This window comes from Crassostrea angulata, chromosome 8 (assembly GCF_025612915.1).
Source record: "Crassostrea angulata isolate pt1a10 chromosome 8, ASM2561291v2, whole genome shotgun sequence".
Classification (NCBI taxonomy): domain Eukaryota; kingdom Metazoa; phylum Mollusca; class Bivalvia; order Ostreida; family Ostreidae; genus Magallana; species Magallana angulata.
Window position 1 is genome coordinate 27891423 of NC_069118.1, and position 19423 is coordinate 27910845.

The following is a 19423-nucleotide window of genomic DNA, read 5'->3' on the forward strand; positions in this document are numbered from 1 at the left end:
AATTTCTGCAATATAAATACATGTATAAGAAAGAGTCATTTGAGTGTTTTGAAGAATTGCATCGAAATTTTTTACATTTTTTGTAATTTTAAAGATACTTCTAAATTTTTAAAGAAAGAGGTTTTCAAAGAGGTTATTCATAGATAGAATCTATAGACGGGTTTGTTCATACAACATCAGGAATTTAAGCCTAACAAGCAAGCATTAATAACCTATGTGTCAACTTGTGCAAGTAGAGTGTATCGACCACGCAAAAACACCTTTATTTCACTTTTCCTTCTAAGATTATCTAAAGCAGGGTCATATCATGTCAAGTTAAATCACATGCAAAATCAATGGAATTTTTTTCACCAGATTATTGCAGGGTTTTTTGGTGGTTTTCTTTTTTTGTATGTGCCTTGGGTCTAGGGCTTGTTTTGCAGGTGTATAAGGCGGATAAAATTGAAAGAGGTGGTGATTGTAGCAGTTCCTTTGCCAAATTTACTCCTGAATTTCTCATTACTCCAAGATAAATTGACTTTCTATGTTCCAAAATATGTCAGACACACAAAGTAATTGATTTTAATGTAAATATTTCCGCAACTGCGAAGTGCAAGTTAAATGGCTGTGAATTTTTTTGGAGGGAGCTGAAATCTAAGAGTAATTGCAGGTAGATTTTTTCACTGCATTTGAGTGAAGTTTGCATATTCCTTGCAAAGATAAGAGAAGAAAATCCGCATTTGAAGATTTTTTCCCCTTCCTTTTCTTTTTTAAGCCTGTGCAATCTGAAGATATGCTCGCGTTAACATACATGTTGTAGCAGTTTTACTCAAAAATGAAAAATATTCCCCACTGACTTTAGTTGACAGCTTCTTATCTGGACTTTGATAGACCAATCAACACCACAAAGAGGATAAAAATGTTTACATTCCACATTAATTCTGATTCCCCTTTGTAAGACATCCTCTTCATTTAGCTTTGTTCCCCCACACCACTTCTAGACCACAGAACTGTCCACTTGTAAAATGGACACTCAGAGTGCTCAAACCAGATTATCTCATAAATGTTTGTCAAGGGCTATTTCAGGAAAAGAGGATTATTTTCACAATTTTCAATATGTTAAGTTCATCTTATAGTTGTAACAGTCTTGATCACAAGTGTGAATTTCCTATTTGGATTCAAATGCTTGTCGTTTTCAGATACTCAAAATTTGGCAAGTGCTGCCAGGTGTCATGTTAATTACATATATTCTGTGTGTATTTCAGATTTTGTTTGGAAATACATGCCGTTTAGGATGTGTGTATGAAGCGCTTTACCAAAAATTGTGTAAGAAATTGGAGTACTGTGTTATTTTTTTGGTGACACATCTCATTGAAAGGTGTCACCATGAGACTCATTTATCAACTCAAACAAAAGTAATTTTTATTTTACATTTCATGAGATAAATGTTTTGTGATTGTAAAACTTCCCCGTCAGCACTGGTGAGGCGTGTTGACCAAGAAGCAATGGATATGGTCAGAATATACACATAATGATCAGCTGTATCGATCATAATGTAATGATTCTCGGAGAACCAAAATTCTTATAGATGGTGTTACAAATTAATTCATTTAGCTAAATGATTGCATATTGTTGTAAACTTGTTTTTTTCAAAATGAATTGGATACAAAGTGACATGATTTCTCAAGGGAAATCCAAATATTTTTTCTTTTAGTTGACATGAAAAATGAAGCTGCTAAATATACCCAGTAATAAAAGCATGGCTACATTGCACTTTTATTTCTTGCTATTTGATTTGGGGTGAAGATATATACCTTAAAAAAAAAGATTCCTAATGCAAGAAAAACGAAGCGTTGAAGAGAGTTTTAAGGTCTTTAGAGTCATTTCAAAATTACTCTTGGAGGGGAGAAAAAAAATGGGGGCATGTCAGGAGTTTAACACCATAAAATAGCAGATTGATTGCACAGCGTTTTCTGAGACTGACAGTAATTTGGCAAAGATGGATCCATTCACAAACAGGTCATTGGAACACTATGGTGCAAAAATATTTATCCCCATCATATAACATTTCTTGGTGTATATCTGCCAGAAATATTTTGTTTCAAAAATATATTCTGCTGTTTCAAATAATTTTGCGTTTTGGTTTTGAGATAGACTGTAATGAATTCGATCACGTACATTTCGTTCAATTTACGATCTTTGGTTTTCTCCCAAAATGTCAAGTTTGAAAGGTTTATAATAATATAAAATAAATATAGTGGCCTATCTTATCTTTTTTCTGGGGCAATCTTCATGGCTTTTATATATATTATGTATTTTGGCTTTTAGTGAATAAGCAACCTTAATTCGCTTTTAGCTGACTCCTGAAGGTGTTATCGATCGAAAAACCATGAAAAGGGCAATCACCCTGAACTCAACTTTATTCACAAGATGGGATGAAGCATTAAAAATCTTTAATATTTGATTCATTGAAGAATGACACCATATCTTGGAAGACATTCTGATTTACTAGAACTTTCAAAGACTAGCTGCATGCAGTATCTGATGAGTCACTTTTAAGTAACCCCTTTTTAAGAACGAGAGAAAATGAAGGATGGAGAGATAGACACCAATATTCTGCGTCATAGAGATTTCTAAATACCAGACAGTAATAGCAATTTTACCCTGGTGCTGAATATACAGATCCTAATGGGTCATGTATTGAAAATAGATGCATACATGGTTTCTGAATATTGATGACGTCTAGAATACATTTTTCGTAATGAAACTAGATTATCTGACCTCCAAAGTCTGACATTTTTTTCCTATCAAAACTAATTGCCTGGAACCACAGTGTACCAGCTTTGGAAGTTAAGAGTTTTGACAACATTGGAGGTCAAAGGCTTAAGTGTTGGAGTGTTAAGGTGTCTGCGCTGAGATGGTACCCAAAGTTGTCAAGGCAAATTTTTGAAGCACCAGGGTACATTTTCAGGTGCTCTTTTTAAGTTAGACCTGATTGAAGTGCAGGTACCTGTAGTTCTGTACGTTTGTGAACTAATCTGACATATTTTATTCCGATTTGTGTCATTGCCATTCGTACTAAGTTTTGGGTATTGGCCAATCCTTATGGTAGAGATTTGGGTGGTATTTATTTGTGTACATACATATTAACTATCTCCCAAGTTGACATTGCAGATTTTTCGACCATGTATGTCAAAATTTTAGTCACTTCTTGGACATAGTCCAATATCCGTCTACCTGACGGATTCAGGTACTTATCCGATCCGACAACCAATTTCTTGGTGGCCTATTGTGGAATTGCCACAGTAATGCATATTCATGTCAGATGGGATTGAGATACTCCGATACTGTCATACAGCTAGCAAGGCAATCCCAGTTAGTTCTAGATCGACCTTCCAGATATAGAAGGGGAGTATCCATGCACAGCACAGCTGTTTATTGTGTACACATTAAGGTGCAAGTTGAGGGCAATCATCAAAGCTTATAGAGTCTCCTTCTATAGAATATTTTTACTTTTTATGCACCAAAATATGTGAAATTAGAGCTCATTAAGAGTCATAACTTATGGTTTTCTGACTTTGTAATCATGCCCTCAATATTGTCCATAAATTTCGAATTCAGTGGAGCAGACTTATTGGGGTGTTTGGTATTGTATGGATGCCTTTGTTGGGGGAAGACAATATTAGCTGGTTGAGAAGAATTGTTGATAGATGAATCGATTTTTATCTGCTGTCAGAAAAAGGTCACGCTTTATTGATCTGGGAAGCTACCATATAGATATTGGGTGATCGATTCTTCAATGGTTGTAATCAGATCTAAAGTAGTATTAAGGATGAGTGGACAAAACTATTGTGAAGTTTAAAAATCCAGACTTTAAAAAGTTTTGTCCCAATGAAATAAGTGTATAGATTCACAGTTTGGTCTTTTAAACATATATAGGGAATATCCTGACTCCTGAGCATTTATAGTCTTTGAGGTGTACACATACATATGCACTTACTGGAATGCAGAAGATTTTGGGTGGCACTTGTGTTCTTAATTTTTGAGGTTAAAACGACATATTTTGTTACTCATGAGACAAACAATAACCTTTTGATAGTATCATCCCATTATGATTATTCAAATTTCATTTTAAGCAAATTAAGTTTTTCATTACAAGTATTGCATTTTATGATCCTGCTAAACCATTCTATAATCATATTTCTGTTCTCAAAATATAAGGATTTACATTATGATGGGGATTATGAGATGTCAAAAGACAATTTATTCTTCATTGGAAAAAAGTGACACAGAGACAAATATGACAAAAGCACTGTATCAGATGTGCAGCTGAAACTTAAAGCATGCAGTACAATCTAGTTAAAGCCACCATAGATCATTTACATGCTTGTCAAAATTTGATTGCTGGAAATGGCAGACTCTGTCTTCTTGTCTGTGCATCTTTTTAATTAGGAACCCAGCAAGAACAATTTATTAGCTTTCATTTTTGCAGCAGGGGAAAAATGAGGATCAGCAATTTTCCTATCCCATCCCATTAACCGCAGAACACCTCTTTCTCCTTTCAATTTTCTACCACAAGTGATTTTCTGAACATTTAAGAAAATCTGCGAGTGATTACTGGTGTGTTAAATGAGGGCCGACTGGTGTTGCCTCTATGGTGTGCTTCTCAATGCTTTCTCCCTGCATCAGTCTCGCTTCCCTGCTCCTAGACGCAGCCGAACAACTGCGACTTGGTTAGCAGTGAGTGGTAGGGAATGCGAAAATGCTCCCTCTACTTCTAGTAGCTAGCAGAAAGCTATTTTATGGTGCAGATGTCAGGTGCTGGCTCTGGGGATATGTCCAAGAAAGCTACGTACATCAGAAATACGTCTGCTGGAATGTTAACATGTATATATAACTGTCTCTGTCCTTATTTTCACTATCATGTCTGCCGCGTCTTCATCATAATTACAACTTGTAGCTCTGCTGATCAAATCCCTATTTCAACAAGGTTCCCATTTTGAAGATATTTTGATTGAAATTTAATTTTATTGACAGGAAAATGGCATTTCTTGTAATATAATGTACAATCCTTTTATCATGGCATCTTTGATGCAAAGCAGTGCAAGTGATGGAATTTGACAAACAGGGAAAACGTTGTATTGGTATCTGAATATAACCCATGATATATCGAAAAAACATAAATAACAGGTTCTCGAAGCTCTACATAAAGTCATGTAATCGGGAGAGTCGAAATTCTGAATGACACGAAAAAGATCTCTGACATTCAAGAACTTTACTTTGAAGATCGGCCAAGTTTGTGTATTTAGGTTTTGTTAATTGGGAAGAAATTAACTTGTTTTGTAAACACTATTATGGAAGTGCTATTTTAGCATTAGCCCGAGATAACAAGTAGAATCGCGGTAAATTGAAGTATATAGATAACGGCACTCATCCAATTTAAATCCTTTATTTTAATTCAGTAGTCGATGTTATCCAGTATAAACACCGCTGCGAAGACCTGCAAATCAGGAGAACACGGTCTTCAAGTGCACATATCAATGACACGGCTGTATTTACTTGTTTACGAATTTTACGGTTTTTTTTTTCATAATGGTTTCATTTTCGGAGCATTATTTATGGTTATGTAGACGAGGAGACCTCAATAGTTATCCTCCAGCGAACGTTCACGACCATATAAATTCAGGGGATGGTTACAAACACAGGGGTGTTTATTCAGTGAAATTCACCCCGGCTAGGGGGTAGACCTAATAGGGGGATAAAAGTGGACAGTTTTGATGCATAATTGGCTGTAAAAATTTTAAACCTTGTGTCAAAAGTATCTTAAGTGTCCAATTGACAAAATCCTGTTAAAGGGTTGGATGGGTACAGGTAGATCCCAATACACATAGATTGTCGGTCTCTGCTTTGGAGTCGGGACATCATGGGTGGCTACTACTACGAATACTGTATAACTGATTTAATATTTGAAACATACATGGATCGTTAACCAGTAATCATACTTATATGAAAAAAAAAAATATAACAGAATTTTCTGTGCTTGCGAATGTGATTCACTTGGTTATATTTCTTTTATTAATACGCAGTATATCCCCGAACACCGTTAGAGTGATTTTCCAGGTTTCACATCAACTAAATATGCAATGAGTTATAAAAAACTGTACCCCATGCGGTGTGTCATTTTAAAGTTATTTCTCACCATGCAAGCTTTCTTTCTCCTACATTTAATTATGGATGACCTGTTTTCTGAAACTTGTAATCATTCTGTTTCATGCTGAAATGGTTCGCAACAAAGAATATCCACCTTTTATCAAAGTCGTAAAGTCTCCAGATGATAAAATCACTATGAAAGTAATGATGTATATGGAACTATTAATAACTTGATGGATTTCTATATGCATGTCAAATTTAAAGGAGTCTGATATGATTAATAGTTGTGCAAAAAAAATAAATAAAATCGTAAAGATTTGTCAACAATTAGGTAGGGGGTTACGATTAAAAAATGCATACAGAAAAAGAGGTTGGAACTCTGTAAGACATTTCAAGGCCCGAAGATAGCAATATTCATGGTGGAAATTATGACAGCGAAGTCAGAAAAGCAGACACTTGAGTGTGATAGAGAGTGACAGTTGCTCGAACTCGAAACGAAAATGCAACTGAGAGTAAAGCACTCGTAGCACAGGGGCAAGAGCATAGGCTCACATTCACAGCGGCACCTGGTTCACAGTAAACTTAACAGAAGACGAAAGAATAATATTTATTACACGTGGTTTTGGCATGGATCAGATTAAGAATTTTTTTTCAAAAAGAGAAAGAAGGGATAAAAAAAAAAACCTAATATCTCTGGTAGTTCAGAAAATACAAAACACATGCTTTTTTCCGATGTCTGAAGTTTGGACCACCGTCATGTTTCTAAATGTAGATCTACTGCTAAATTGTCGTTTATATACATACTTAACAAGCTTGCAATAAATTATATTGAATACTTGTGCCATGAAACTGCAGGAGATGAATTGCAACAATTTGGAAATTAAATATTGGAAAAAAAATATTTTGGGTATGGGATATTCAAGATTCAAGATAGCAAAATACCAAAGCAGGCGTGTTGAACTGTATTGTTCATGAAGGAAAAAAACCAATGAAGCATTTGCTGTGTATTAGAGAGAGCAGTATATATCGACTTCTACAAATAGGAGGTGTGGCATGTCATTTCTCAAATCAGGGCTTGAGAAGATGAGAAAGCAAACAGGAGAGCCAGCTAGGACTCCTACAATGTCATTAGCTTCAAAATGGTTACCATAAACTCCATACATGATGTAATATTGCACCAAAAACCATGCTAGAATCTTGCAGCCTGTGCAGGAAGTGATGCAGATGCAGGTAGACTAATGACAAACCGGAGACTTGTTTGCAGTGCTGGCAATTAAATTGGCACCTTATGTTACACCTTAATTTCCGAAAGAAATTAAATCCCATAAAGCCACTGCAGCAAATAAATCTGAACAATGAAATTTTATACATGTATAAGGAAATTGTTCAGGGGGGGGGGAGAGACTGAAAGAGAGTCTCAGAGAGAGAGAGAGAGAGAGAAGTGCCGGAAACAAAAAAGAATGGCTCATCCTTGGTTTGCAACCATCTGAGGCATGTGGATCAAGCCAAGAAAAAAAAGGTCGCCAGTTGAGGATTTCAATCCTCAAGATAATGACGGGCCTTCAGCTTATGATGTAAAAACATGCTCTAAATTAAAACCAATTATTTGGTTGCTATGCAACATCTTTCTGTGAAGTCAGCACAGATTTAATAAGATATCAAGTTTTATTAGGGAGCCTTGTTGCTAGGTTTGATTTTGGATTCTATTTTATGTACATGGTGGATGAATTTTAATTCCAAGAAATAGTCGCCATTTTTAAAATTTTTACTTTTAAATTAAATTGTAATTTCTATTTTACTAGATTCCATTTTAAAGATTCCTTTTATATCCCTGAAATGGATTACATAATTCATAGGATACATACCAATATTTTATTATGAATTTAGTTATGTGACAAGATAGCAATCTGCATTCTATTTTCTTAACTAATCCATGCAGCCAGAAAAATGTTTTAGTTTAAATACATTAAAGCAAAAATCTTGACTCTAATTAAACTTATTTATGGTAGCTAACTTGGTTATTGTGAATTTTCATGAATTTGTTTTGCTCCAAATATGAGTTTCATACAAAGTGGTGATTTCCCATAAGGCAATTTCTGATAATTGGTCACTTTATCTAAACTTTATTAAGGAACTGTTATGGTAGCTCCTTTTGGGAGCCTGAAAAAGCTAGAAAATTTCATTAGTCCCTCAAGACTGTTCCCTTAATGTGTTAATGGTCAGATATTAATTAATTGAATGAGAAAAATTGTCATTTATAATGCAATCATTGATCAATGATAGCAGTGTTGTTTACAAACCATGTGCAAAATTAAAAAAAAGCATATTTGAGTACTCTCTCTCTCTCTCTTGACAATTTCTCTCTCTCTCTCTCTCTCTCTCTCTCTCTCTCTCTCTCTCTCTCTCTCTCTCTCCTCCTTTCAAGTTGTTGAGATACAGTACATGTACCACAAATATCCTTTGTGATTTTGGACACAAAGTAATGTATATTTATGAGTGAAACACAGCAAGACTCAGGACACTGCTTGTATATATATATGTATATATTCATTTTTCCTTTCCTCATCCATCACCCTGTCGGAGGAGCTCTAATAATGTTTCCGCTGATGACAGAACCCCCTTTCTCCAGCCATCCATTGTAAGTTCGTCTTTTAGGAAATAAGCTGTAACAAGGCAGAACAAATATATTATTGAGGATCTTGATTGCAGTACAGAAGGTTTTCTGAAATGAAATATGGGAATCTGAATGTTGTGCCATCATGCAATTATGGAAATGTTCTGGCTGTATAATCAAATGATGGAGTTGGTGCATTTCCCTTAAGAAAGGAACCTTTTCAATATTCAAAAGATGGCAAGACAGGATATGAGGTGGCCATTAAGTATATTTTCAGAATATTTTAGCCCTTTTGCATTCCTTTTTATTCGGTTATAATGAATCCATTAAACTGGAGAGGGAATGAAAAGACTGTGTGGTAGATTATAAAATAAAACATGAATTGATGCAACTTGTAAAACAATGATTGCATCCTCTGCATAGTTGAAAACCATTTTACTAATATTACATGTAGTAATTTGATAACTGTGTCCTTTAATGATAAAGTTTTCTGCACCTTATCATCAAACATTAAATTCTCTATCAAACGCTTAAAGACAATTTTGACTGCAATTTTCAGAATACAAAATTACCTGTCTGATTTCCTAATTGGGTATAAAATGATACCAGTATTTATGCATGTTGAACAAGGTTAACCAGTATTTATGCATGTTGAACAAGGTTAAAATATTTGTAACTGACATTTATAAGAGAGAGAGAGAGAGAGAGAGAGAGAGAGAGAGGAAGGAAGAAGCTTTTTAAGACTAATCCATAAAGAGATCCCTTACTGCATAAATGAAAGTACAAATATTTCCTCATGGAACCTAATACATAGACATTTTACCATGATCATAATATTAGTAATCAGAGGAAATAGAGGCTGTGTATGACATTTGAGTGCATTAGGCTTATATCGTTCTCTTGGCTAATAGGTTTAACTCCAGAGGGAGGACAAACTCAATATCCACTTGTTTGGAAGCAACAGATCACGAAACTCTTAGCCGTATTGGGTAAAATACCATTGTGGGCATTCGTGGCTGCTAATATCAAGAGTTGTATCGCACAAATTATGCACAAAAGTCATGGAAGGTGATAAAAGCTTTTGCACAAGTGAGAGAAGGACTATGGTAGATGTAGATTTGATTGAGTTGAAAATGATCGCTTTACGTGAGCTAAGCTGCGTCATTTCACTACATAAAATATGTCAGCTATAAGTGTTGAATAAAAGCTTGACGCATGGATTTTCATTTTTATTATTTCATTCCATTAACTCTCTGATTTACATGTTTCTGTGCATTATTAAAAAAAGATTATTGAACGTAATACGATATCATTATCCATGTACCGTTCTCAATTGAAACCATAATTTTTTGAAATGGGTTTTTCGGAAGTCACTTAAAATTTGCCATAAATACATGCAGATAGAAATATTTGTGAATTATGCATTATAAAAGTTTTTAATGCAAAGAAGACCATAAGGACTCGGGCTGTGAATCACGTCAGCCAAGAATTACAATGAGAAAAGTTAATAATAATTGAGCGCAATCTCCTCGAATTCCGGGGCCCTTAATGGCTAATATGCAGAGGAAAAATCACGTACAAAAGCATTTTGCATTGCATTGCGATATATTTTTTTTTGGTTTAAACTCTAAATGATGATTCACAGCATTACCACACACTACAAGTAAACCAAGAAATGGATCCGAGACTTAATGCCAATAGACACTCTCAAAACCAGCGTCTTTGTTGATTAAGACACTCAGGCTGCCTTTTGTCTTGTGTATTGGAAAGAACATATGATCGGAAGGTGTAATGTCATAATTAGTGTAATTTTCTCCCCGCTGCTGCAGTAATTGCGATTCTCATTAGCACCTGGCCAAAAAAAGAAGCACAAATACCAGAATCACATGGGTTATTTTGTCTCAAAACATGGATTTGTTTTTTTCGCCACCACATGCCCAGTGCTAGCCTGTGTGTTAATGACCTATTTATTGGCCAGTATGTGCCTATGTCCACACCTGCACCTCATGAATGAGCTGTCAGTCCATTATAAGGTCATAGGTTAGTTACCCTGATGTTGTTATTACTAGGAACATGTGCTTCTGCACCTTTTGACATTAATATGGTTCAAGGTGGATTTTGTTTGTGTTTTTTATTCCGATGTTGATTTGGAGTTACCAATTAGGTGGGCATTCCAAAAAAAAATTTTTTTTGATGTAAACACATTTTGCAATTTGAATCTCACTCAGAGTGTCAGGGATACATGTGTTATTTAGGGAAAACTCTTATTGGATATTAAAATTGATATACTCATTTGAATATTGATGCATTAGAAAGGACAACACAAGAATTTAGACACTGGTGCAACATATTGCTTTAAAACTTTTTTAGCTGTGACAAATTGATTGGTTGAAGAAAAAAAAAAGATGACTGTTACTATGGGATATGAAAAATAATTCTCTCCTTTATTTTTCTAGAAAAATCTGCAAGCACTGTAAATGTCCGCCAGAGTCACATGACATGACAAGTCATATAGACCATGACCGCAGTCTGACGCGGCACCATCACGACCCAAAACGCAACTCCACCTCAGACGATGATAGTGGCTGCCCTCTGGAGGAGTACGCCTGGGTACCACCTGGACTCAAACCCGAACAGGTATATATATGACCTTTAAAAGGAAAAGTCAACATCTCATGACTTTGACCTTGACACAAATGAAAAGTTTGACCCTCTGTCCTCTCTATTCCATAATTTGTATGTTAATTAAAGTTAACTAAAAATCTATATCTTTGATTTATGAGTAATGGAGGGATATCTTGACTTTTGCACATACATATGAGTAGGAAATGAATATTTTGTGGTTAAGGAAGTATGTCAAAATATGATAATCTGTGCCTTTACAAATGAAAATGTTTTGCACTGGAATTCTGACACTTTCATGTGACCATGGAATATACCATGGACCATTGGCAATCAGACCCAAAAGCCACGATCAGGGGATACAGATGTCTCCTATATATACATATAAAGCCGGTAGGAGCTGCTCTCAGCTTCCATATGTTTGGCAGGGATCTCCAAACAAACTCATTAAATATATTGCGCGATGGTGGTGGGAATTATTGCAACACAACATGTTTATGGGCTGAAAAAGATGAAAAATGCATCATATTTTCAAAATATATTGCTGTTGCTGAAAATCCCTGCACCTGTTGGGTTTATGAATGCTGGGATGTTCATTCGGTTAATCGCTGTTCGATCTCGCCTCTGATCTGCAGAAAAGGGGGGGGGGGGCTTGCTTCAGAGAATAAGGATATTTCATACAGTAAGATTAGGATGTATCTGTTGGGAGGTTTTGAGTACAATTTTTGTGTTTTCAATAGATTAAGAACATTTTGGATTTACACTTGATTATGAGAGCAAGCTGATCATATTCTTACAAGAATTTGCCTGATTGACCTTAGTATAAATTTTTGCTCCAAATAAATTTTTGAACCTTGCAAATATTGATAAAGGAATAAAACTTCAGATTACATAAAAAGATTGATGGAAAAGGGAAGATTGGCACTGTAATATTTTTTTTTTTTTTAATTTCAAAAAGTAGTTTGTAAAAAAATGTTGCCAATATTTCAGTGTCTAGTATACATGTATATACAATACACACAGTGGCTGAAACATTTAATTTCACTTAATTAACTATACATGTAGCTCCTGTGATTTTTGATAATGTTGAATAGGGTTTTAAAAATAATTGTAATATGTGAAAAAAAAAAATGAAGCCAAAAGATGATGAATATCAGCAGTCAGAGAGCAAAATAAACAGTAGCTTGTCTCCCCATAAAGACTGACAAATGACGCTGATTTATGTGTGGGCATAATGAAGTGGGGATAGTCTGGTGGTACATTTACAGAACATTGACCCTCCATCCTAGGTGTTTATGGCTGTGTCAGGCAGGCTTGACCATTCATTTCCCTCGGTCTGACATCTGCTTGTTAACGGAGTTACTAATATCTGTAAAATTTGGATACAGACATATATCCATGAACATCTTTTTTTATGGGAATTTTTCTCTAGACTTGTCTGCATAGAACAACACTAGTATACTTAAAGCAAGTGAAGTCTTCTTTGTTTAAATACAGCAGTACTTGATCACTTTTTATTTAACTATCCCAACACTTTCAAACTTCCAAACTTGGCACATCTTTTACTGTAAAAATTCACTATGTGGAAAATTCCCTATGTAAGAAGAGAAGGGAACTTAAATCTGAATGGGAAAAAAAGCAGAGAGAGAGAGAAAGAGAGAGAGAGAGAGAGAACAAGAGAGAGAGAGAGAGAGAGGGTTTCTTTATTTGGTCATGAGGAAGGTAAGATGAGCTTTCCAGTGAGATCCTCCATGACACTAAAAACATCAATAACCGGAAAGATTGTTTCAAATCAGAAACTTCATTACCACACTTCTTTGTCATTTCTCTTGTTATATTTGTCAGTTTAATGAGATTTTGGCATGGAAGTTATAGTCAAGTGATAAAAATTTCTCAAAGCAGATGTTAAAATTCCCCCATTGTTATTGGAGTTACCCTCTTTAAATTGGAACCATCTGCAAACTCTTGTTTATTATTTTTTTTCAAAATGTCCCGCTACAAGAACATGCTTATCCTTCAAAATTCATTCCTGCATACTTCTGGCAAACCGAATGCTTCACAATCGCCTCCTTTCTAAGTTAAGATGAGAGACATGACAATAGATGTATGAACCTTGATAATCTCGCTTGTTTACCATTGGGAGATCAGAGAGTGTTTGATGAAAATCTTGGTAGCTCTGACATAAAACATTGTTGAAAATGTTACTCGATGATGCCTGTAGATCGTATCTGGCGACTTTTTTGTCAAAATCGGGGCTGATATAGCAAGCAGTGTATTATACGTCTTCAAAATAACATTTATCAAGCATTATATGCTTGGGATAAGGCTTTTTATCCTCGTTGGAGAAGCATAATCTTGTCAGAATCTGTCTAAATATGTTGTGAAAAAAGGAAGATTAGCCTGCAGTTGCAAGTTTTCTAGTTCAACGATCTTCGTTGAAGTAAATTTCGCTCGTTACAGATTATAGAAGCAGTTGCGTAATCTTTTCTCACCACCTTCCTCAATAAATTTCATAATCTACATGACAGTTCGATGCAGGATCACTCACTGCGATTTTGAACGAGAATAATTGAGTTTTCAGGTATTGCCTTTGTACTTTGTAGGTCGCAATTCGCAAAGCATCTTTCCACAGCATTTTGATCCTTAAAACTTGTTTTAAACTTTAATTTTGTTTCAAGTATGTTTTAAAACAGGCCCTAAAGCTCAGCGAAGAGTGATTTATATTGGGCCTCGGTTTCTAAAAAAATATGCCATATACAAAATACCCAAGAATATGCTTGCAAACATATATAAGAAAAAAATTCCGTTACAATGGTACAGAAAAAAGTAAATCATTGTTTTGAGAGAATTTACCATCAGAAATAGCTCTCTTAATGTGATATGTAATATAAATGTATGATAACAAATAAATTTCTGAAATTTTGAAGATTTATGAGCAGCGTTGATATGACTGTAAACCCAATAACATGATGAATTGCATTAAGTTTAATCTCCTTCGCTCAGTACGCCAACTTCATATTATATCATTTCTTATGGAACATTGAGATGATATCCCTGTTATTTTTCACTCAGATTAACAGTTGAGTGATGAACAGTTGGTACAGTATTAAATTGGGGGGATTAAATGCAGTTCAAACTTATGTTTTTTTGGCACATAATGGCCTGCTGAGAATTTACACGTCCTGGGGAGTTTATGGTGCCTTAAATTTTAAGTTTTCTAACTTTTATTGACATTTTTCGAAGATCGAGGGGAAAGAGTGTACTAAAGTGTGAAAAGGTACATTTGTACATGCCAGCGTGTGTGTGTGTATATATATATATATATATATATATATATATATATATATATATATATATATATATATATATATATATATATATATATATATATGATATAATACCTTTAGGATATGTTGCTTTATGATAGGGCATTTAAGTGTAAATCTATTTTTGATTCGTATTGACACGGCACACTATTGTTTCTTGGATGTGAAGTTTGATAGGTTGTTAGACACACTCTCTCTCTCTCTCTCTCTCTCTCTCTCTCTCTCTCTCTCTGAGATGTTTCACCCTGCATATGATATGGGTTTAGTGTTGTTCTTAACCAATTTACTATACAGGAGCTATGACTGCACAGGTATTTCGTACTATGGAAAAGAACAAATGAAGCAGAAAGCTAAAGAAATGAACTTCTGTTACATAAACAGGACTTTGTTTTGACTGAATTTTAGGAATACTTTCCATTATTGTTCTTTGGTTGCCTGGAATGTTCAAGACTACATGTAACTGGGATATTAGATAAATCGTTATGACCTGCTTTGACCTAAGACCGTTTCACTATACCTTTCCTTGTTCCATGGTCTGATGCATCAATATGAGAAGTGGAGAATCAAGATTGCATGCATGCATGCATTGTGGCAACCTTGGTTTGAAGTAAAGAAGGTTTTTTAATACGTGAACTTACAGAAACTCAATTCTCTAATCCTTTGTAATAAGGCATTAATTTGTGAAAATAATTGCACTCACTTGATCGAGTCAGGTGGGATTCTGACTTATAAGGAAGGATTATCTTTGTTGGGCAATATAATGCAGATACAATCAATAAATGTTGGGGGGGCTTGATTTCTCTTGATCAGATCTCCTGCCGTGCACCTGAGGGTAAGGAATTCAAGCAAAAGATGATACGGGCCCTTGAAGTACAAATTTTATTTTAAAAATTTCATTCGTTCAAAGAATTTTGATTTGGAGAAATTTTCGATGAAAAAGTCAAATTGTATCTTTTTTTCCCCAAGGGCCACCTGCTTTTGATGTAATATTGTTTTGATGTCTTTCTTTTATCAGTTTAATTCAGCCAATGATCAAAAGCATTCTTATTTTGCCATATGAGAGAATGAGTCGGCTTCATTCTGTTTTGCCCTTGTGTTATAAATTGCTTCTGGGAGGATTCCCTGCTTCTATATGTGACCATTTTTTCGATGCCCATTAATGAAAATTATCACATTTTGTAAACAGAGAAATCATACCCAGTTGGAAATCAAGACATTTTTTGTGCTTGATGTTTTGAATTTCTCCTCCTATGCAATACTTGTCAATGAATACAAGTTGTTTTGAAGTCGTAGGCAATAATACTCAATAGGCACAAATTGTTTTGAAGCTGTAGGCAAATACTTGTCAACGAACACAAAGTTGTTTTGTAGTAAAGTATAAAATATTTTGTAATTATGACAAAAAATTTCGAAATATATATAGCACACATAATTGAAATCAATATTGTTGTCAATAATTAAGAAATATATGACTGACATATCTTGTTTCTAATTTTTAAGAAGCAATTATCAGTTGATCCTTTTCTTTTGTGAATGTATACAAGTATCCGATTTTAGTACTCAAATCTCTTTGCTTGATTTGCCATCAAAAGTGTTTCACCACTTCACTTACATTCAATAAATAAAACTTTCCTTTTTTTGAGAGTATATCCACTGGCATTGTGAATGTGCGGATCATTTGATCTGAAGTAGATACCTTTGAAATTTGTAATTTGAGATAGTTTGTAGAATTAAATTAGTTACAGTTCATTTTGATTGAGAAATGTGGATTTGCACTTATGAATGAGTCTTAAAATAGTTCAAGAACCTTGATGACTTTTATAATCATTACTTAATGCTTGTACTTTTCATTAATTATCAAAAAGGTCACTTGGTATATTTTCAAATTTCTCTGAAATGTACCATAATGTAGCATTCACAGGGTATATTCATATAATTTCTAAGTCAAAAATGAAAGTATCCATTGTAGCATAATCAATTTCTTTCAACTTGTTAATACAATCATTAATCAACTTTCAAATAAACAGACTGCTGAGCAAGTCTGGTTGTTAACATGCAGACACACCCAAGGAGCCCTCGAATCAAACAGAATTCTTGATGCAAAAACACAATCAGTTAAACCTTTAAAGATAAACTCAACAAAAGGCTTGAGGCACGATCCCCCCATTCTAAGATGTAAGATGGGAATTGTTCACGCAATGAAACCCTGTTTAGATATCGCCTTTCAGTGGAATAGCGGAGATTGATTTGTTTGCGGGCTAAGTTTACATAAGTCTTATGTTCAATATTTATACATCCAGACGGAGATTTACATAGGTATTGCCCCCGTACATCTGCTTTGTAGCTGACCCCAAAAACCCGGAATCAACCCAAATAAATGTACATTGTAGTGGGTTTGTAGAGTATTCCCTCGTTTTTCTATTTTAGTTAAAAATACATCCGGCGTGAGTATACGATGAAGTTTTGGCTTTGTGTGTCAGAACAATTTAGTAAAGTCAGTTCTGTTTATGTTTGTATAGAAATGTAAGTCCCAATTCCTTGGCCAACTTTACATAGTATTACAAGATAGATCCGTTAGAATAGAAAACATCAAGATATTACATGCACTTAAGCTTCGAATGAAACCAAATTGGTTGGTTTACTCTTCCTATTAAATGACATCCTTTTGGACATGAAGCAATTGGACATGTTTGTAAGGCTACAAAAGTTACTAGATGGGATCAAGGTGCAACAAGTATTTCTGTTTCGTATATTGACTATTAAAAAAGAAGGGAGATCAACAATATATGAAAATGAATATATGATGATTTTAAAAAAAGCAAGATTGGGTCCTTCAGACCTTAAAAATAGCAAAGTCTACATCAACTTTTCTAATAATAACTCTACGTGGGCATTGTCACAACATACTTAACTGTTGCACATTAGGCGTGTAAACTGTTTAAGATATAATTGGAGTTGGTTAGATGACAAACAAAGCCAAATATTTTCAACTTTGTCAGTTCTTGCTAATTTTTTAATGAATAATTAACCCTGACTCTCTGGAATTTGGAAGACCTTTGCGGCAGATCTTGATGAAATTGAATGAATTCTACACGGGCTCAGATAAATCATATTTTGGTGCTAGAATTTTTTTCTAAATGGCAAAAACATTTGATTCAGCGTATATTACACAGGATAAAGGCTTCTAGAGAACTCGTATTTCGTTCATTGATCGTGACGTCACATGACACGTAGGGTAGTTGACATGGTCTTGGAAGTACAAATCCCACAATTAATCACTATGGCGTTGGAGATATGTCAGAATCATAATGTTTGCAATGGAATCAAACGGTATAAAAGGTGTTAAATGATAATTGATTAGGGTATTGTTTACAGAATCCATTTTGGCAAGTTTGGATATTAGCTCAGTCAAAGTTAATTGAAAGCGTAAAGAGCAATATTAGAGTGATCAGATGGTTCTTTTTTTAAACTGCTAATTCTAAAATCAATGTCCTTTCTTTACACAAGATGGATGCAATTACTTGCCCTGAATCTGACACTTGTAAATAATTATTTTATTGAAATCAATTAATATTTTTTATGCCTGGGAACCAAAAAGTTCCTCAAATATTTTGAATGCAATATTTCATCGAGAATGATTTCTCATCTTGTCAGTTTCTCGATAAGGAATTATTGACGAAGTATCAGTTCCTAATTTCAAATATCAAAGTCCAATATTGCGATAATCTTTTTTCCTGAGTTTGAATAGTATTTTTTTTTTCAAATTCAAAACAAGAAAGGGAAAAATCAATATTTTGCAATAAATAGATATGAACATTTTTCTTTTACAATTGGCATTATAGAGATTATGTAATTTCAATTAAATAGTATGAATTAACTTTTAATTAATTTTGAAATTTGAAGAATGAGGAACACATTCTGATGCTGTAACAATATGTTGTTTGATGTCTGGAAAATTTGGGCTAGGTGACAAAGAAATTTTTTCTCTATCTCTCTCTTTAAAAAAAAATTGACCTTTTGTGCAGCAATTTTCATGCTATGCATGTTCATTGCGTAACTTGTGTAAATGCTAGGAACAGTACACACCAAATTACGTAAGCCATTTGGGATTACACAAGATGCATATGGATTTTTTTTACTCGTAGCTTATAATGGAAATACGATATAGAGCATTCTATAAGGGAAGCCATGAATCATGTCGAGCTCTTCTTTTTTACCTCTATTCAGAAATCAAATTAAGATTGTAATCCGGTGAGATTTAATTAAAATTCAGTAATCGCTGATATAAGCAATTGTTTGTGGTAGAACGGGAGGGGTGATCTGATATGACAGGGCTATAGTCCCACTGTGATCCCCTGTCATTGATAGAGCTAAATTTACAGCTTAAAGGAAAAAAAATCCGGGAAGTGTACATGGGATGAGATGCAACAGACTGAAAAATGCACTGATCAAGAGGGAGAAAAATCACATGGTGCGGGGAAACATTAAAAGGGGTAATAAAATTCCATAGTAAAGCAGGAGACTGGAGTTTATTACACTGGAAAGCAAGGAGTTCAATGTAGTAGAAAGGGGAGGAAAAAAATCGGGCAGATATGATTTATTATACAGACAAGCCTGAAAAAGGCATGAGCAACGGCAACGATCTAGGAGTATCTGGGAGCTTCGCTTTGTTCCACAGGGAATGGAGGAAGAAGATTCTGACTTTATGTTTCTGTATTGAATAGTACTGCTC

General features: G+C 34.6%; 1 protein-coding gene across 1 annotated transcript in view; it reads left to right on the forward strand.

Annotated features, from left to right (window-relative positions):
- The window catches only part of LOC128159008 (protein prickle-like), a 38176-nt gene that overhangs the window by 13223 nt on the left and 5530 nt on the right, over window positions 1–19423 (forward strand). The window contains exon 3 of the mRNA XM_052822035.1: window positions 11200–11380. Coding sequence (XP_052677995.1) covers window positions 11200–11380 — 181 coding nt within the window. The remainder of the gene's footprint in view (window positions 1–11199; window positions 11381–19423) is intronic.